Source organism: Lepidochelys kempii, chromosome 8 (genome assembly GCF_965140285.1).
Source record: "Lepidochelys kempii isolate rLepKem1 chromosome 8, rLepKem1.hap1, whole genome shotgun sequence".
NCBI classification, from domain to species: Eukaryota; Metazoa; Chordata; order Testudines; family Cheloniidae; genus Lepidochelys; species Lepidochelys kempii.
Genome location: NC_136387.1, coordinates 50,458,627 through 50,479,321, shown reverse-complemented (window position 1 = coordinate 50,479,321; position 20,695 = coordinate 50,458,627). Strand labels below are relative to the sequence as shown.

The 20,695-nt window shown below is 51.4% G+C and overlaps 1 protein-coding gene across 1 annotated transcript in view; it reads right to left on the bottom strand.

The window, feature by feature from the left end:
* PAPPA2 (pappalysin 2) overlaps positions 1 to 20,695 on the bottom strand; it is a 170,969-nt gene that overhangs the window by 110,256 nt on the left and 40,018 nt on the right. The window contains exon 3 of the mRNA XM_073358102.2: positions 11,234 to 11,379. Coding sequence (XP_073214203.1) covers positions 11,234 to 11,379 — 146 coding nt within the window. The remainder of the gene's footprint in view (positions 1 to 11,233; positions 11,380 to 20,695) is intronic.

Here is a 20,695-nt window from a genome sequence, read left to right as displayed (position 1 = left end):
TTTGTCCGGATTTACGCCCAGGAGACTCTGACTACTTCAGTGGAGCTGTGCCTGATGTATACCAGGGTACGACAGATGCACAGGGCAAGATTCTGCCCTATTTACACCCTAAGCAATCCTTAGAGTCATAGAATTTAAAGCCAGAGAGGGCCACTAGATCATCCAGTTGGACCGCCTGTATCTCACAGGCCACCAACTCCACCCAGCCAGTCCCACACTAAGCCCAGCAACTAGAATCAGATCAAAGTATTACAGCCCTCAGGAGACCCCAGGCAGGTCACAGGAGGGACTGAGGGGGCATCAATGCAGGCAACTGACTGAGCTATCCACCAGTGATCCTCCGGATCTCAACAGAGATGTGAGAGGGTGGCTTAGGAAGTGCAGGATTTGGTTTAGAGGATCGGAATTTGCTCTCTGCTCCGCCAGTCTGAATTCAGAATGACTTGCTGGAGTGGCTCGAAACTGAATAAGTGCAATAGAGAGCAGGCTGCGGCCCCACGAGAGAATTCAAAAAATAACAATCATCAGTAACAAAGCGACAGCCCCCATGCAGCACTTGACACATTCAAAGCACTGTGCAGGCTTGGCACTGTTCTGCAGCTCCATTGCTCCTATAAGTTGTTTCTCCTACTGTTCCCTCAGTGCACCCACTGGTGTGTAAATTACAACTTGTCTTGCATGCCAGCAGCTGGATTCACAGTTATCCTGCAGCTCCTTTGTGTTGGTGCAAAGGGGCCACAAAGCGACTGCATGGCCCCCCTGGTGAATACTCCCAGAGCAGAAAACACCCCCTCATGTTCCGCCTCCTCTGCACCTCTCTTCCCCTGCTGGAGCCTCCAGCAGAGAGGGCATGCCGGGGGTGGGCCAGTGATGGGGGGTGGGCTAATGCATTTCTTGTGAGTCCTGCAGGTATCTTGTAAAAGTGGGCTAGATAGAGACATGGCCCTGAGAGCTCAATAGCTGAGCTGGACTCTGCACTGATCCAGGGGTGAATTGGAGCCTTGCTCTGCACCAGTTCGGTGCAAGTTACACCATTTGACCCCTTCCTCTCATTTTCTGATCCAATTGCACCCGGCATGCAGCTTCCACCACTCTCCATGTCCCCGAGATGTCCAGGGAGCTGCAGCAGAATCTGCTCAGAGAAGAGACCTGCTTTCACATGCTGGGGGTGGGTAAGAGGAGGCGCTCAGTCGATGGAGATGCCAGCAAACCAACACAAAGCTTCTTTGCATTTAAATCCAAACAAAAGTACAAGAGAAAAAAGCCTCTCTCCAGCCAAACCCAAGTCTGAGCAAGGCAGGAGGCTCCCTGCCTGAGAGCTGGAACGGGGGGAAGGGGGTGCACGTGCAGAAAGAAAACAATGCTCAGAAAGAAATGAATGGGATGTGAAAGCCCTGCACTAATCCCGCAGCGCTAACCGCGAGGAATGGCAAACCGATCCATTCGGGTCTGATCGCTCAGGGCACCAGAGGCCCTGAAATCTAATATTCCCACCTTTGAGCTGAAATCTGAAACCTCTTCCTCGGGAGAGGAATAAAGAATTATTCTAATAAGGAGAGAAAGCTGCTGCAGAGAGCATTTGCCAAGACCCCAGGCCTGATCTCCCCACCACCAGCAAAAGGAAAGCCAAATTTTGTTAAAGCTAATGGATGGATGGATGGATCTGAAATAGAAGGAGAATACTGCACTACTTCCCCCACCTTCCCTCTTGCTCCCTGGTGAGATAAATTTCAGCATGCTGACTGTTCGTGACCCAGGTGGAGTCTCCCAATGCAGTGCCCCTGAAAGTGGCAGAAAGCGGTTCAAAATCTGCTGCTGTTGGAAGGATAGACATCTACTGCAGCAGAACCGCTCCCCACCTTCCTTGCCTTCCCCCCATTCCCTCCTTTCACTGCTGTCTCTCCCTTCTCCCCTCCTTCACCTCCATCTTATGCAGTCCTGTTGGCACAGATTTCAATTGGTTTTAAATGAAATCCTCATATCAGGCCTGCAGGCTAGAGGTGCCCAGCAAATGAGCTCACAAGAGCCCTTGACATCAGATGAGTGAGCTAACCCTAATCTCCCAGAGTCTTGTGCCTTTGCATCATCCAGTGATGTCCCAGAGGCCTGTGCTTTCACATCAGGCTAGCAAGATAGAGGTGTTGTTCCAATGATTTCCCCCCAGGCCTGTGCCTTGACAGAAGCCCAGCAAGCTAGAGGTGGGGAATCCCACAATGCTGTGCCTCAAAATTATCTCAGCAAGATGGTGAAGCTGAGCCAGTGACCTATGGCAGCCTGTCCCAGGAGACCAGACCTGCTAGCTATGGGTGCTGAGACAATAAACTCAATAAGGTCTGAGCCTCAAGGTCGCTCAGCAAGCTAGAGGTGTCCAGTCAATAAATGGAACAAAGGCCTTAGCATCGACCGTAGCCCTGGATGCTAATCTGGGTGGACTAGTGACCTCCTAAAGGCCCTGTGCCCTGATATCAGACCAGCCAGTTACCAGGGCTGAGGCTGGGAGCTCACCAAGGCCCGCCCACTTGGGAGTCCCCTTTCTTCCTCCTTTTGTCTTCCTGGGTCCACCTCGCTCTCCTGGGAGGAAGAGAGGGAAAGGAGAGCCGGCTGTCTCCAGCTCTCCCTCAGATTGAGGGGAAAAGGGAGGCTGGCTCCAGCCTCTCCTAGCCAGAATCCCAGAGAAACAAAATGGCCCTGCCTCTGGGGGAGGAGGGGACGGGACGACACATGAAGAATAACCTCCACTGTCTGGAGACGGTGGAGGGGATTTCAGGGAAGAGCATAACCCATTGAGTTGGGGTTTGCCACAGGTGCTCACTCATATCCCAACTCCTGGGGAAAAGCACGAGGAGTGCTCCCCAGTGCTCCAGGACTCCATTGTTACGTAGCATGCAACAATTCGAACCTCCAGGAGGTCAGTGCCTTCGACCACCATGCTGGGGCTTTGCTGTACTGACTCCAAGGGAAGACAGACCTGAGTCACCAACATCACTTCTGCAGCACCTGGGCTTCCCTCAGAGGTCTCCAGCCCAAGGCCCGTCTCCTGCCTCTCACTGAGACCAGTGACAGATGCTGCAGAGCTCTGGTTCCCAACCGTCAAAGGATTGTGGGCCTTGGGTCATGAGACACGGGTTTTGGCCATTTTGCATGGCACATATCCAAACAGTAGGCAGGCGGTTTGTGGGGGGCATTGAGCCAGGATGCTGGGTTAGCGCCTGGGGATGCTGGGGGTGGGTGGTTCAGCTAGGGTGGTGGATGGTCTAGTGAGTTGGAGACTGGGGGTGCTGAGGGAAAATGGTAAGCTGGGGTGGGGGATGGGCTGGTGGGGTGAGGAGTGGTGGGGAGTGGTACAGCTGGGGTGGGGGTTGGGCTGGTTGGGTGAGCAATGATATGGGGGGGTGGTACAGCTAGAATGGGAGTTGGACTGGGGGTGCTGAGGGAAGATGGTACAGCTAGGGTGGGGATGGGCTGGTGGGAACTGGGGGTGCTGGGCGAGGGTGGTACAGCTGGGGTGGGGGATGGGCTGGTGGGGTGGGAGTTGAACTGGGGGTGTTGAGGGAAGATGGTACAGGTGGGGTGGGGGAGGGGCTGGAGGGGTGCGGACTGGGAAGTGCTGTGCGAGGTTCATACAGCTGGGGTGTGGGTTGGGCTGGTGGGGTGGGGGCTGGGAGTGCCGGGCGAGGGCAGTACAGCTGAGCTGGGGGTTGGGGATGATAGGGGGAGGGTGGCATAGCTAAGGTGGGGGCTGGGCCAGGGCCTGGAGGTGCGAGGGGGACAAGGGCTGCAGTCAGCTGGCAGGTGGTGGGGAGTCTCCTGCCACTCTCCTTGTGCCCACCCCCTGGATCCTGGAGCTAAGCACTCTGCATTTGGAGAGGAGGGGCTGCTCTCAGATTGGGTGAGGGGGCGAGAGGGGCCAGAGCAAAGACCCAGACAGAACCTACAGCAGGAGGAGTAAGGACGGAGCCAGCTGCTCCTTCTCTACTCTCCCTGGAACCTATAGACCCAGGGACTTTACTACTCTCAGCCAGTGGACTGCCACCCATGTAACACTCCCTCCTCACCCAGGCCTGGTTTAGAGACAGGTGTCAAGTCTCCAGAATGGATCATTACCGCACTAATGTGCTCACGAAGGAAACTTTTTCCAAATCCGAGGGTGTTAATCGGCTGGCTTCCATCCTGAGGCAGGCACGCTGAGTAACTGTGGATAGCCTTACTAGCCACAGAAACCTCTGACCCCCTCTTCAATCATTCTGTGCTGAGCTCTCAGCCTCAAAAGCTTGTGGCTGTGAGTTCCAATGGTTAATTATGTAAATATAAAAAGTATTTATTTTCATTAGTTTTAAATATGTTGCCTTCTGAATGGATGTAAGGTTGAAAGTAACTAACAGTAACTTGAGAGTAAAATAAATAAATAGATAGATAAATAAAGGAAAAAGAAATTCCAGGGATGCTATAATTATCCCCAAACCAAGCATTATAAACGCAGGAAATTCAGAGTTAAGTTTACTCTGCCCCTTACAGGAAACATGCTAAGCTAAGGCACTCAAACGAGTTTACTCTGCCCTGTAGTGATGTCCTGGACTAAAAGGAGGTAACTTATCTGTAACTGGAAGTTCTTCGAGAGGGTGGTCCTTATTGTATTCCACTGTGCATTACTCATGCGTGCTATGCACCTGGAGTCAAAAAATTTTGAAAGCAGCATCTGCTGGTCCATGCATGCGCCCTGGCTCAGCTTGTCCTTTTGACTGAGATGATAAAGGTGGGGCGAACCAACCAACTCTTCACTTCCTTCTCTGCCACGAATCAAGAGGAGATCCAAAGCAGAGGGGAAGGAGAAAGGGGAGTGGAATACAGAGAGGGACCATGCATCTTGAAGAACCTCCAGTTACAGGTAAGTAACCTCTTCTTCTTCTTTGAGTGATGGTCCCTATTGTATTCCATGGTGGGTGACTGACAAGCTGTACCTAAGCAAGATGAGGATGCGAGGATGAGGACAGTAAGGTTGAGCAGAGCACTGCTGTTCCAAAGGAGGCATCAGCAGTTGAGTCCTGCACCAGGGTGTGTAAAGTTTTGAAAATGTGTGGATGAAACTCCATGTGACTGCTTTACAGATGTCTAGGGGGTGTACGTCCTGAAGAGACAACCTGGTCATTGCAACCTGGTAGTGGAGTGAGCTTGTACCCCTGTAGGGGGCGGGAAGTTCAAGAGCTGATAGCCGAGTAGAACGCAGCTGGGAAGCCATTTAGAAATTCTCTGGGAGGAGGCAGTGTGCCCACTGACTCTCTCTCTGCTATCGCGATAAACTGTCTTGGGGACTTCCTGATTGGTCTTGTTCTCTGTAGGGAAAAGGCCAAAGCTCGTCGCATATCAAGGGAGCGGAGTCTACTTTCCACAGACACGTGTGGTTTCAGGAAGAATACAAGTGAATGCACTTGTAAGCAGTGTCAGGATGAGCTCCACCCTGACATCTGGTGGTGAGGTGTGGCAAGTTGTGGAAAAGAACTTCAGGGGCCGATCTCATTTGCATAGGCACACCCACCACGCCTAGAATGAGACCATAGCTGCCCAAATGGTCACTTTGGCTGCTGTGGGATCCCCAGTGTCTCTGTTATTGGGGCAGGAAGAATAAATTGTTATTACCCTGATTATGGGAACTGTGCTTGGAACTGTACGTGGCCTTTTGTTATGATGGAGGGATTCACCATCAACTAAGTAGCACTTGCTAGGCAAGGGTCATGGGTTCCAAAACTGTGTGAATGGAAAGAGGCTGGGGACAAGTATTAATACTTGGTGGCATGGGCCCCTTGGTGAGGGCCTTACATGCTGATTGCACTTCCTCCTCTCTCCACTGTGGAATATCAGAGCTAATTTTGATTTCATTAGAAGTCTAGTTATAGGCTGCTGAGCTCACTTTGGGCTGACAGTGCACCAGCACTGGGGCTCCCCTACTATAAGCTGAATTCACCTAAGAGCTGAAATCACTGAGTGTTGTGTTAAGTAGTGGGGGAGCCTGAAGATATATTGTGGAGCAGTTTGCGGGACGGCTGGTGAAGCAGTTCGACGCGGAGCAGTGTGTGGATGGCAGGAGCTGCTTGTGGGCCGTGGAGCTGAGCGAAGGAGTTCGTGGGGCGGCTGGCGGAGCGGAGCGCAGCTGAGCGAAGGAGTTCGTGGGGCGGCTGGCGGAGCGGAGCGGAGCGCAGCTGAGCGAAGGAGTTCGTGGGGCGGCTGGCGGAGCGGAGCGCCACTATGGAGCTATGGGGCGGTCAGCTTCAGATCACGTAAGGGGCCTCTTACCCCCGTCCCATTTCCACCCAGGTTGGGAGGTAAAGCTCCGCCGATAAACTTTCGAACTCTGGGGCTGCCCTGACCAGGGACAGAGACTTTTGGGGCATTGGACTTTTGGGACTTTGGGTGATTTGGGGTTGCTGGACTCAAGAACCAAAGGGAAAAGGGCATGCCCCAATTTGCCTGGGGTGGGGTTGTTTTTGCTCATGGGTTGTGTTATGAATCCTGTTGGTGGTGTTTCCCCAACATAATGCCACATTGTTTCTCTCTGTTATTAAAAGACTTTTGCTACACTCAGACTATGTGCTTGCGAGAGGGGAAGTATTGCCTCTTGGAGGCGCCCAGCGGGGGTGGTATATATTTGTCCCAGGTCACTGGGTGGGGGCTCGAGCCGGTTTGCATTGTGTTATTGGAATGGAACCCCTAGATATTGAACCCGGCCCTTGTTGCTGCCAACTCTGACGGGCAGAAGGGTTACACACTGATACTGTGCATCTCCTAAACTACTTTGGGGTATAAATATAAGGAAACTTTATCTTTGTGGAACACAGTGAATGGAGGGTCTGCCATCCTTGTTCCAAGTTCACCAACCCTTTGTGCTGAAGTGATAGCTACAAGGAAGATGACCTTCATGGAGAGAAGGACCATGGAGCAAGTAGCTAAAGGCTCAAAGCGGGGAGAGGGTTTATTAGTGCCGAGAGAACAAGATTCTGGTCCCATTGGGGTGTGATCTTTTGAGGAAGTGGAAAGGTTCTTATGAGGCCGTTCCAGACTCGGTTGGTTAGAGGGTGTGCAAAACTGGAGTAGCCCTCAGTAGGAGGATGGAACACGCTGATTGCTGCTAGGTGGACTCACAGGGAGCTGAGGGAGAGACCTGATATCTTTTATAGTCTAAAATGAAGAGAATGTCTGCGGCCTCTAACATAATGCCTCTTAGCTGTGTCCAAGTGTAGAAGCGTTTCCATTTAGACAGGTAACATTTTCTAGTAGAGTCCTTTCTGCTAATAGAAAGGATGTCCTGCATGGCTGAGGAGCATGGACATTCTAGGGTCAGGAGCTCTAGAAAGGTCAGGATGGCAATCGGTAGGGGAGACAACATGTGTGCAGGAGGCTGGGGAACCAAACTGTTTAGGCCAGAATGGGTGATGAGGATGACAGTCACCTTGTCTTGTTGGATCTTGTGCAGCACCCGTGATAAGAGTGGTAGCATAGTTGAGCTGGTCTGACCAGGAGAGAAGGAGCGCATCACCCTGGAAGTGATAACTGAGAGCTTCTCTGGAGCAATACATGGTGCACTTGCTGTTGGTTTGAGAAGTGAACAAAACTCTGACTGGGATTCCCCATTGCATGAAAAGTCATGTAGCACCCTGTTGTGGAGTTCCCACTCGTGGTCGATCCCAAAGCATCTGCTGGAGGGAATCTGTGAGCACATTCTGCTTCCCCAGAAGATAGGCTGCAGATAGGGCGATCTGATTAGTGATGCACCAGTTGCAGAGGTTGACTGCTTCTGCGCACAGGGAGGCAGACTTTGCTCCCCCTTGCTTGTTGATGTAGAATATGGTCATAGTGTTATTTGACATTATCAGGACATGGTGACAGTGGATGAATGGAAGAAGGAACTTGCATGCCTTTCATACTGTTCAAAGTTCCAGGACATCAATGTGCATTCTGGATTCTCGAGATGTCCACATCCCTTGTGTCATGCGGTTGTCCATATGGGCTCCCCAGTCTTGATAATTGATAATTATAGTTTTATCCAGAGAAGAGGGGATAAAGTGGACTCCCATGCATACGTGAGAAGGATTTGTCCAACATAGGCTCATGTGAGGGCGTCATAAATATGAACAGGGAAGCTGTACATAATTGCCTTACCTCTAAGGGGTTAATCATTCAATTAACCTAGTTGGCACCTGATCAGAAGGACCAATGGGGAAAGAAGATACTTTCAAATCTGCAGGGGGGGAGGTTCTGTTTGTGCTCTCTTTGTTTGTTCCCTCTCTGGATGGAGAGAGGGACCAGGCAGGAAAAAACATCTCCTAAAAACCTACCTGAAATGAGCATATAAGATTAGAAAAATTGTAAGTAAGGCAAGGAAATGCGTTAGATTATCTTCTGTTTTAGCTTGTGAATTTTCCCTATGCTAAGAGGTAATTTCATTCCTGTTTTGTAACTGGAAAGCAGAATCAGAGGGGAATCCTCTGTGTTTTAAATCTTTTTATTTACCCTGTAAAGTTACCTTCCATCCTGATTTTGCAGGTGTGATTCTTTTACTTTTTAAAAAAATAAAATTCTTCTTTTAAGAACCTGATTGATTTTCAGTGTCCTAAAAACCCAGGGGTTTGGTCTGTGCTCACATTGTAACTAATTGGTTACTATATTAATCTCAAGCCTCCCCTGGAAAGGGGGTGAAGGGGTTTGTGGGAATATTTTGGGATAACAGGGACTCCAAGTGGCCCTTTTTCCTGAATTTTTGTCTAACTCACTTGGTGGTGGCAGCAATACCATCCAAGGACAAGGAAAGGATTTGTGCCTTGGGGAAATTTTAACCTAAGCTGGTAGAAATAAGCTTAGGGGGTCCTTCATGGAGGTCCCTACATCTGTATCCCAGAGTTCAGAGTGGGGAGGGAACCCTGACAGAGGGACTTTGATCCAGATTCTCAAGGTATTTAGGTGCCTAACTCCCAATAAAACCAATGGGCATTAGGCACCTTTGAGGATCTGGATCTTTGTCAAAAGCTTTGTTTTTTGAAGTCCAAATGAACTACTGCTTGTTCCTATGCCTCTTCTGAACCGAGACAGGTATGCATGCTACAATGTGTGAAGTGATGTCTGTGTGGTGGAAACACCTGTTGATTGAATGCAAAGATGTCACCCTCCCTCACAAAAGAAGAGACAGTCTTGAACCAAAGCCTTCAATCCATGCCTGAGCTTCGGCAAAGTTCAGATCCAGATGCAAACTTCCCAGCACTGGCTCTAATGCCAGGCTAAAGCCCACCCCACCCCAGGACCTTTAGTTGAAGCGCTTGACTCAAACACTGCAGCAGGTGCCTAGCTTGGCTTACGATTTCAGGCTGGATGAGCCTGAATAAGGTAAATGCAAGGCTTTGAGACATCAGACTACCCCGCTGCCTTCCTGCACGCATCTTAATGAACACAGAGTCAGAGGTGTGCACTGAAAAGGAGCCGAGAAAGGCCTGGTGATGAAGGGAAGGGATAGGGGACACACACGGACAGTCAGAGGGGGTTGAAGAGAAGAAGTATGACTGAGGAGCTGGTTGTAGGAAAATTAATGTCAGTCACAAGTGGCTGAGCCTTGAAAATGATTCTTGGTAGCTGAAGGAATGAATTCCACGGAGATCTGCCTTCCTCAACAAGCAAGTGGAGCACTCTGCAGCTGAGAAGCCAGCCCCAAAATCCACGGCACTGTGAGCATTCAGCACGCTGAAGAAAGGAAAATGTAAAAATAACTTTCAAACAGTGCTCCAATGGCTGTTTAAAATTTGAAGGTTTGAACATCCCACGCTATAAAAGCAGAAGGTCAAGGTCTGGCGTGCAGGTGCCGGGAGCAATTACTTCCAGTTACTTAAGTGTTGCTCAGTAAGATGTTTTGACTGCAAAGAGTAAAGGGCTCTGCCAGAAATGTCTGAGAGCAGAGAGAGGGAGGGAAGGTAGGGGGGGGAAAAGAGGGAAATAGAAGAAAGAGAAAAAGAAAAAGACATGCAGAAGAGAAGGAAACATGAACCACATCAGTTCTGTTTGAACAGCAGCTATCTGTGCCCCATTGTGGGAGCACCTCCTAGGGTGACCAGATAGCTCGTGTGAAAAATCGGGATGGGGGTGGGAGGTAATAGGAGCCTATATAAGAAAAAGACCCAAAAATTGGGACTGTCCCTATAAAATCAGGACATCTGGTCACTCTAGCACCTCCTGCTCTCCACTTTTTATTGGGGCTGATTTAGGGGCCTGTTCCCAAGCCTACTGAAGGCAGTGGGATTCTTTCCATTGACTTGGCTGGGTGTTGGATCAGGCTCTAAAAAAGTGACTAGATCTGGCATCTGTACTGATGTTTGCGTAGAGGAGCCCTCGGTGCTAATGCCTGGTGCTGATGGCCTGCTCTGGAAGCATTCAAATCTCTTCTTTAGTTCTCTTGAAATCAAAAAAGGAAGCCTGCAAATTATACACACAGCTAATCTGTTCAACCCAGCGTTGCTACTATTGCAGCCCCTGCTGCCTCTCTCTGTGTGCTGCCCCAGCAGGGGGGTTCTGGATCTCTGTAGGGCTAGACAGAAGTCATGCTAGGGTGGGGAAAGAACAAGCAGCCCCCTTGGAAGCTGCTCAGCCCATAGGGCAGCCCTGCCTGCCCTCTCCCCCACACTGGCCATAATTGTAGCCCCTCTGCTCTCAAAACGAGAAAAAGGAACTTTTCTGAACCTCTCTCCAAAGCTTCTCTTGGGGCTCACGGCAGTAAATTTGGATGGATCCACATCACTTACCTTCTGACTCTGATCCTCCCTGGCATGTCTGCGCCGACTCTCTTGGTGTGGCCACAGTCAGGCCTGACGTTAAGATTCCCTTGCTCCTTTCCAGATGAAACCCCAATCACAGCTCCCCTGGATAGGAGCGCCTATCCTAAGGAAGCACTCTTCCTGTGCTCCGTCCCCACCCCGAGGGGCTGGCCATCTCAAGTATAACAGCCCCTGGTTGGGATGAATGCAGGACTCCTAGCTCCAACGCACAGGCCTCTACTGCATATGCTGAAGGCCACAGGGTCTGATCCAGAACCCACTCAAGTTAATCAGAGTCTTGCCACTGACTCCATCGGGCTTTGGATCAGACCGCTGGCCCCACCTGCCTCCCCATGCCCTATGAGTGTCGAAGTAGGCAGCTGTCCCCTGTGCACCAGTCACAGAGGGAGAAGCTGACACATGGGAGTCACATAAGGGGACTGGCTTACCCAGATGGCTGAGGGCCTCTTTATCCCATGGCCAGGTGGCGGCACCAGCCAGCTCCTCCCGCACCGAGCTGGCAAAGTAGACATTGAGGAAGTGTGTGCTGTTCAGCTGCAGTGCCTCCTTCAGCTCCTTCACGCTCATGTACGCCCTGCAGGGACAGGGAATGGGAGACAGTCAGCAGATATCTCAGTGCAGCAGGAAGGAGTAGGATTGTGTTGAACTGGTGTAGAACGGGGCCCTGGGAGAGGCGTAGGAACAACCAGAGCAGAAGCAGCCCCAGAGAATCCATCCCTTGAGACCCAGTGCATGCTGGGAAAGTCTGGAACGGTTTGGCCAGTTTTAGGGAGATGTCCAACCAGACTGTTAATTCGTTACCTTAATGCTGAGTCGTATCATGTTAGTTAAAGGGCTTGGGCAGAGATACAACTAAGCAAATATAAATAATTCTTGCTATTTATAGTCTCTCCCTAGTTAAGACTGAATTCTGCTCTTAGAGAAGGTACCTGTCCTGGAGCATCAGGAATCCGGGGGACCCCTAGGAAGAGAGAAAAGGGGGAAAGAGAGAAAAATGAGGCAAGGAAATGGGAGGAGAGATGAATGGGTAACTCCAGGGAGAGAGAGAGGAAAGGAAGAGACCACCCCCACTGGGGGGAAGAGAAGGGGACTTGCTCTAGGAAAGAGAGAAGGGGGAACTCAAGGGAGAGAAAGGGTGTTCACCCAGAGGGAGAAAGGTGGGAGAAAGGTGCTTATAACTGTATTGGTTTCAGTGAGACACCCCCAGGTTTCTCAAGAGGCTAGGCTCTCCCTGAAACAGACCTGAAGATCCTTGCTCTCTCTCTCTGTTCCTCCATTCATACCTCACCACCTTCTTTCAGTGCTGACCCTTCTCTGCTCTCCTCCCAGCTCTGTACCTGGATCTCTGCCCTGCCCTGCTCCAACTGGACTCCTGCCTCCACTTTGCAGCATTCAGTGATGGCAGAGGGACCAAAGAACTAAGCGTGGGCTGGGGTGAAACGATACGTTCCCATCTGATATCTGAAGTGAGGAGAAGAATCAATCAGATCAAGAGATATGCACATACAGGCATGGAAGACACCTCAAGGGCCTCTGAGTTTGGGCACCCAAAAATGGAGGTGCCTGAAATCACAAGTCTCTTTTGAAAGTTTTGGCCATTTCAGAATCCAATCCCTTTCGGCTCCTGAATTCTGCTAGCAGCAGCCTCCTCTCTGTCCCTCCATCTGACCCTGAGCTGCAGCTCCTGGCATACAGAGCTTGGCTACCCTGGCAGACTCCGTGAGGCACCTGCCAATGCCACTTGAGCGACTCCCTTTTCCAGCTGCTATTGGGCGGGTGCCTGAGCGAAGCTAGCCATCAGTCCAAGGGATTCATTATCATCATGTATTAAAGTTCTCACTGCTAATGCATTCATGAACCCCATTAGCCACCACAATATGGTGATAGCCAGTCCCAGCAAATAAGAGGGACATATTTTCTGTGTCCACTCAAAGGACACAGTGTCTGATCCACAACCCACTGAAGTCAGGTGAAAGAGTCCCATTGACTAGAAAGTCTTTGGATCAGGCCCTGGATGACCTGGAGCAACAGATTTATGGGGGAAAAACACACCACCAAGGGAATGTACCATTTTAGAGACTAAATATACGGCACAATGCTGATAAAATCATTAGTGGTGAAAAACGCCTCACTTATCACATGCTATCATGATCTTTCCATAGCAACTGGCAGCTTGTAAGTTACATGGTAGGGAGATACTGTGAGGGGAATGCAGCCACCTCTCCCTACTGGGAGCTAGATACCAAGGGAACTTTCCGCCCCCCCAGGACCATTCATGCAGGCAAACAAAAAATGCAACTGTACTTTATATACCGGCTTTCACAGAAGCTGTATGCTATAATGCACAAGAGCATTCAGTGACGGCAGAGAGACCGAAAAACTAGACATGGGCCAGGGTGAAAAGACACTTTCCCATCTGATATCTGGAATGAGGAGAAGACTCAATGAGACCTAGAGATATGCAAATACACTACTCAGGATGCCAAGGACTGCAGTGAAAGCTCACACACACACACCCAGGGGAGGATGGAGAGACAGAGAGGACGCTGTGGCTGGCAGAATGCAGGAGCAGAAAGGGATTGGAAGAGAGAAACAAGGCCCCTGAAGCAGGCTGAAAGCAGGCCCACGGGGCACAGGAAAACCAAAGAGGACATTTTGAATTGGATTCTGAAACGGCCAAAATTTTCAATATTGACTAGCAATATCAGGCACCTCCATTTTTGGGTACCCGAACTGAGACCACCTCCAGGTGCCTGGTTTTCACAAAGCGCTGAGTCTGTTTCCTCTGAGAATCAAGCCCCTGGACGGTGTCTCAGGTGCCCCCAAAACAGAGTCACCCCCAAATCATTAGTCACTTTGGGAAACCATGGCTGGAGCTACTGGTGGTGGTCCAGGATGGGGCTGAGAGGACCCCATTTCTTACTCCACTTCTCATCACAAGCAGCGATTGCAGAAAACACTTCCCCTGCCATCTAAATCGCAGACAGCAGCCACTCCCCACCCAGATGCAGCAAAGTTAGGAAAATCTGATCCCTCTGCATCGCCTTGTCAGGCTTTCCCCAACACGCGCCATGATGACACTATCTCTTCAACCCCACTAGGGCAGGAGCAATCAGAAAAGGGGACCCCCAGGTCATCCCACCTGACCTCCTGCATAATGCAGGCCATCAACAGCGCCCGGCACTCACACACTGAACACCACCACACCAACTAGATCAAGTATTGAAACCCTCTGGAGACTACACTGGTACGTGCCACAGGCTGAGAACAGAAGGGACCAAGATGCACCAATGCCTGAGGCCCCGGCAATGTCAGGCAATTGATTAGGTGGGATATACCCTCTCGATCCCGACAAATGTCCTGTACCTCTGGCTCTAGAGGAAGGTGATACCCCACCAAGCTCACTGCCGATCTGACCTGGGGGAAATTCCTTCCTGACCTCACAGATGGTGATCAGTTAAACCTGGGCACATGAGCAAGAACCAGCCAGCCAAGCACCTGAGAGAGAGAACACTCGGTGCCACCTCAGAGCACTGGCTGACCCCGTCCAGTGTCCCATCTCTAGCAGTGGCCACTTCTGATGCTTCAGAGGAAGGAGACAAAACCCACCCACCCAACCAACCAACCAAAAAACACAAAGAACACATGGGGAGGGGAGAGAAAATCCCTTTCTGAGCCCATAAATAAACCTGGAGGACATTTCTGTGGCATGACTCAGAAGGAACAGAAGCACAAACATAACAGGAATGGAGGGAGTAGAAAAGCTCCCTCATGCACATGGGCTGCTCGGGGGACCCAGGTTTTAAAAATAACATTGCTTCTTGACCTGTGATATCTTGGAAAAACAGCCCCAAGCCCTCCCGAGCCATCCAGTTTCCGGGGGCTGACGTCAGCTGTGTTCAGAGGGATATTCCTGACGCCTCTCTTCTGGAGACATGATGTTTTTCTGGCCGACGCCTGCTGGTCCCCTGACACCAGCAACATTTTTTTTCTACCCTTAATTGTGAGGAACTATAATTTCCTCCCTCGAGAGACTTGTGCAGTTCAAGGCCGTGTTAGGGGGTGAGTGATGGGCTAGAGAGAAGAATGGTTCCTGATTTCTCCCACAGCGGCAGGGTAAGCACACAGATCTTCCCGCCAATCTCCCCAAAGACGCTAGAGAGACCAAACATCTCCGGAATGGACAATTCTCTGATTTCCCTCAATCCCCCTATGAGCATGCAACTGGCGTCTCCGCCTGTCGTTGGCTCAGCTGCCAATGTTATGCTAGCCCTCGTCCTAGGCAGTTCCGTTATTTTCTCTTGAGGGAAGGGGGATCAGCCTCCCACTCCCTCTGCCTCCACAAACTGGTTAAGCTACAACCCTCCCCCATTCCCCAAATAACTTCCCAGCTCCCCCAAATGGGAGGATTCCAAATTGGTGTGAGCTGACACCAGGAGGTCAGCCAGGCTGGTCTGAGCTGACATCCAGGAGTAAGGAGTACAAAAACAATGAGGAATAAAACACAGGCTGAAGGAGAAAAAGGAAGAGCCATTGGGTTTTCCAGATGAAGCAAAACAAGTGTTTCTTCGTCCAAGTACGCAGGCTACTGGTGAGCATCAGCCAAGCTCTCCCCTGGGTTATCCCAGTGCAGCCCTGCTGAAATCTGGAGGAGAATTTAGTAAGCAGGGGTAGAGAACGTATATGACTGTAGTGGTCTTGCACAGGAAACATCCTCCCACACTACAGTGCGCATCTCCCCACGCTATGCCATGCACTAGGCACCGCAGCCTGCAGGGGTAGGGGCACCATTCTCATTGTGTTGTGCCATGCATTCAGCTCTGCACCTTTGCAGCTGAAACGCCCTCACAGCCTGCAGGAGTGGGAGGTGTCACTCTGCTTGCTCTGTGCCATGCACTGGGGCATGTGGCTCTACGGGGGAGTTAACACCACAGCCTGTAGGGACATGGCTGCTGCTGCTTTCATCTGCTTTGGCTTCTCCACCGCAGGAGAGGGAGCGTTGTTTGCGCACAGCTGGGAGAAGGGAAGGGGCGCAGTGCTGCATTGGTCAGTGCAGGTTCTACGAGCTGGAGGGTGCATCTGGATGCAAGTATAAGCCACATACCTTCTGGGTGTCGTGTTCTGTCCCATCTAGTGGCACCGAGACCACTTAAAGAGAGAGACAAAATGAGTCTGCTCTACAGCCTTAGGTAACAGCCAGTTGGCTCTTAGCTCATGCGGTAGAGGGTCATGCACTAAGCTGCAGGTTCAATCCTGCCTGCCAACGACCAGGGTCTGTCAGTGTTACACAAGCCCTTCTCTGGGAGGGAAGAGGGAATAAGTAGGCTTAACTAATAAACTATATGATGGGAAGATTCAGAACCCTGTCGATGGCATGGGCACAAAACAGCCCATTAGCAAGAGGCAGCTGGTGGCACTTTGAGGCCAGCACATATCCCGTGCCATAACTTAAATCATGCTGAATTCTCTGAGTATTGCTAATGATGCAGAATGTAACTCCACAGGAATTCCACTGCCGTTCAAAAATAGGAGCTTCTTCTCCGCCAGCAGGCCAGTGGAGAGGTGGGGCTGGGAGCAAGCTCCCCAAGTACCCTCCACGGACACTGGGAAATACTTGAGAGCCAGCCAGCTCCAAGCCAAGCGCCCAGGCTGCTGAAGTCATCTGAAACTCTGGTTGTCTTTTTATGTCCCTCACCAAGCTCCCATTCTGCAGGGAAAGTCCTCTCTCCCACCCCTGCCAACCGGGGAGGCTCTCTGTTCTCCGGTCCCTGCTGACGGAAGTGGTGTCTCCAGGAAGGGCTTCCCAGCAGCTGGCGCTCGGCTGCCTGTGGGGCTCGTGATTAGGTGGGCGTTTCAGCAGAGCATTTGCAGTGTGCCAAGGGTGAGTGAAGCCAAGAGCAGCCTAGTCTCTCTGAAGCTATGTCCAAAGGTAGAAGAGAGCAGTGTCTAAGGTGCTTGAGCTCCTGCCCAGCACTGGACCCTGGCATAAGGCTCTCACCCATCCTTACAGTGATAGGGTGATCTCACAGTACAGAGCATCCCTGAGATCCCTTGGTCATCACCCCGGACCAGCTGAGGCATCACAGTGTCGTGACCAGGGTTGGTTTGTTTCACTGAAGTTCTCCTTTGTTGGTTGAGTGAGACGGTCTCACATCCAACTTGGCTTGGAAACTCCAGATTAACAGCTCAGTCTCCAGGGCAGCGCCTGTCAAGGTGCCATCCACATCCGTGGATGCGTCACGGCAACAGCACAATGTCGTCACATCCAAAGCGCTGCCGCTAAGCTGGGAGAGTCCGGTCGCATGGGAAGGATAAAGCATGCCTGAGAGGATCAGGGACGCTTGAAGGACAGCCAGACATTCTCTCAGGATCTAGAGAGGCACAAAGTTCCTGAACCAATGTCCACTGCTGTCAACAGAAACTACCGCCCACTAGCTTTAATGGGTTTGGACTAGAGCCCCAGAGCTTAAATGGGGGTGTGTGCACAAGGGATCAGAGCATCACATAGCCACATGGGCCTGAGGACACATCTCTTAGGGACAGACACTGCCAGTTGATGAGGGACCTAGAAAGCAGCTGTTGTTGCCAGTGTGGAGTGAAAGACGTCATTTCATATTCGAGAAGAAGCACTGTGTGAAGGCAGGGACAAAACGGAGATGCAGTGCAGATATGCGAGGGGCCCAGGAACCCAGGTGCTCCCCATAGCATGGGGAATTCCTGGTTACTTTAACAGGAGTTATTTGTACCCTGCTGGAGGGAAATCTGGCTTCTGAACTGGAACCGCAGGTGGGCGTGGCAGGTATGGGCTGAAGTGCACTGGCAGAGTTGTATGTGGGACCCAGCACTGCAATAGCAAGGGGTGCTGTGAGTGAGGACCGAAGTGCACAGGGAGAGCCATGTCGCTATGCAGCACTGGAACGGCCGTGGGGTTGCAGATCAGGTGCCGTGGCAGTGCGTGGGAGCCAGGACTGGAACAGTAGGTGAGCTGCGGTTGTGGATTGAGGTGCACTGTGAGAGCAGCGTGGGTGGAGTTTGCAGAGCACCTGCCTATTCTGTCCCTGGCTCTTGCCAGTGCTACCCATCCAATCACTTTCATAAGCACCAAGTTCCACTGATTTTGACAGAGAGAAAAACCCATCGACACATTTCCCTGGGTAAAGGCAGAGTGATTTACCATCAGTGGCCACTTCACCATCAACTAGACTGAGCCGGTGCCCTGAGCAGTACAGGTGGTTGAGTGACTATAAGCAGGATGGAGGTGCTGGCAGGGCATTCTACCTGAAGGTCCCATGGCTGCTGGCCCCTGATCCTTGTGGACATGCTGCAAAGCCCACCTTTTCCTTTTGGGCAAGGGATGTGGAGGGAATGGCTGGAGCCTTGAGATAGGAAGATAGGAAGTGCCAGAATGGATCAGAGCTGGGGCACATCTCATCCTGTGTCCTGTCTCTGACCGTGCAAAGTACCTGCTGCTCCAGAGAAAGAACCCTGCAGTTAGAGGCGATCAGATAATCTGCCCCCAGGGAAGGCTCCCTCCTGATCCTCAATAGTTAGAGGCTGAATTATGCCCGGAAAGAGCAGGGTTTGGATCTGACTCTGGAAAACTATAGAGATCCCTTTTAGACTTACACAGGGGTATCCACCTGCCTGAGCTGGGGAGCAGATCATTAGGCAATACTGCTCTGGGCACAGGACGGGAGCCAGCCGACACGCTTTTAAGAAATGGAAATATAAGCAAGTGCAGATGAAGCATTTCTGTTTGCTGCTGGCCAGGGAGTCGCTCTGGCTATCAGAGAGCAAGAGCAGAAAATCCAGATGCATTTACAGCTGGGAGCTTCCAGCAGTGCACACAGCTGTCTGAGGGAGTAGGAGAAGGAGCCCGCTGAGTCTGATTAGCATCATGACTCTAGGGTAGTTTGTTCCAAGCTGCACCCTTGCACATGATAAGCAGCCCTGTGTGTACACACATCCTGCACAAACCACAGACAGATGTTCAGCTTGGAAGGCCCTCGCTGGCAAGAAACACACATCACCTTCAAATAAAACCTTTGCTTCGCTTTTCAAGTTATATTTTGCAGACTTTGATGCTTCTCTCGCATGATGCCAAACCATCCGTATCAATCAGTCGCTGGCCCCCAAGTTTCTGGCCGTTACCATAAGGGGGGAATTCCCCCCACCCCTCCATGGAAAAGCAGGACGGTTTGCAAATCATATCTGAGAGTCATCCAGTCTCAAATCAGACTGGATGTTCTGCTAACCACCTTCCTTTGCCTCGTTTTCTCCTTCACCTGCCAGTGCTTTGATCATTATGCTGCTGCTTAGCTTGCTGGCTTTGAATCTTCTATGGATCAGCTGTGGATCAGAGGCTTGGATCACTGAATAACACTGCTTTTATGACATTTGCATCCATTTCCACACTCCTCCACACCCTCCAATAAACCCAAAGCTAGACAAGCTTCCAAGCTGTCTCCCCCTCATCACTTTCCTCTGTGTCACTGGACTGAATCTGGCCTGGGGCATTAAGTGGCCAAACGTCATTTTCTGTTGGCTGCGGGGTGACCTGGGGTTTTGGTGAAGTTCCCAGCAGAGAGGGATCTACACCACAGAGATCCCCGCACCGACGAGTAGAGTTGTTGCCAATCTCACCAGCGTTGCCTGTAGGTGGTCCCTCCATGGTGGAATCTTGCCCAATCCCAGCTCTGGGGAAAGAGGGCTCCAGCCTCCAGGGCTGTGAATCCAGCACATTCTTCCCCCAGAGCTAAATTCTCTTGCAAAACAGAAAACCAATTCCCATCGGCTATCCCATCGATTCCCAGCCCAAATGCCGCATGGTAGCACCATGTCACAGGGGGCAGGGGAGCAGGGCCATTTCCGGGCTCCCCGGGGCAGGGTGCCGGATGAGGAACGAGGCTCAGAGACAGAGCCCTGAACTCCAGACTCACATTTCCTAGAAAGCAGAGTGAGAGATGGGACTCAGGGAGGGCGGGGCAGGGAGCAGTGGGAAGGGAAGCAGGTCGAGCACACAGGCACAGCATGGAAACCAGAGGCTGTCAACAGGGAAAGCAAGGCTGCAGTGAGGCTGATTAAAGGAGGCATGAAGGGAGACAGATGAGAGAGATCAAGCCTCTGACTCAATAGGAACCACCTGACCTCTCCTCAGATGGGACACAGCAGACAGCGGCTGACGCCAGCAGACAGCCTGCATGTTGCAAGCTATTTCTCTTCAGCGGAGAGCGCAAGCTGCAGAGGCCTAATGGGAAGGGACAGCTGGATTGCAGAGCTCTCTCGCTGTCTGCCGAGGCGATGCATTGGATGCAAATCCTCTCTCCTGCTCTGCTATCCTCCCATTCTCAGTGCCTCTCCTGTGTGCAAGCCACAGGGCTCTCACGTCCCTTCTCTCTCTCCAACTGCAGCTATAACAATGCTCTCCCTGCCCCATACCCGCAAATCACTTCCTGTGTGGGCTTCGGGGCAACCATAACCCTTTCCCCATTACCACTGCAACTTAAGTACCAAGAGGCAATCTACAGTACTGCAGCATGTGTGCCCTACTCCTCCGCCACCACACACACGTGCCTGCTGTGCATCCCTCTACCCCATGGCGATCCACAAGCCACAGTGCAGTCTCCATTGCTTCCGGAGCCCCACACTCCAGTTACCAATTCATGGACCGCCTAGACTTGCATTCACAATGAAACCCCCCTGAGACAACCCACAAGGGTGCAGCATCTCTGCTCATTCCTTATTACCACTGCAACCCCTCCATGCTCTGCAGTGCTCCCAACTTCTTTCATTACCAATGCAACTGCACTCATCCTGACTCAATCGGCAGGGCTATGGGTTCTCAGTGCATAGCTCTTATCCCAATGCAATCTGCAGGCCCCATACATTCC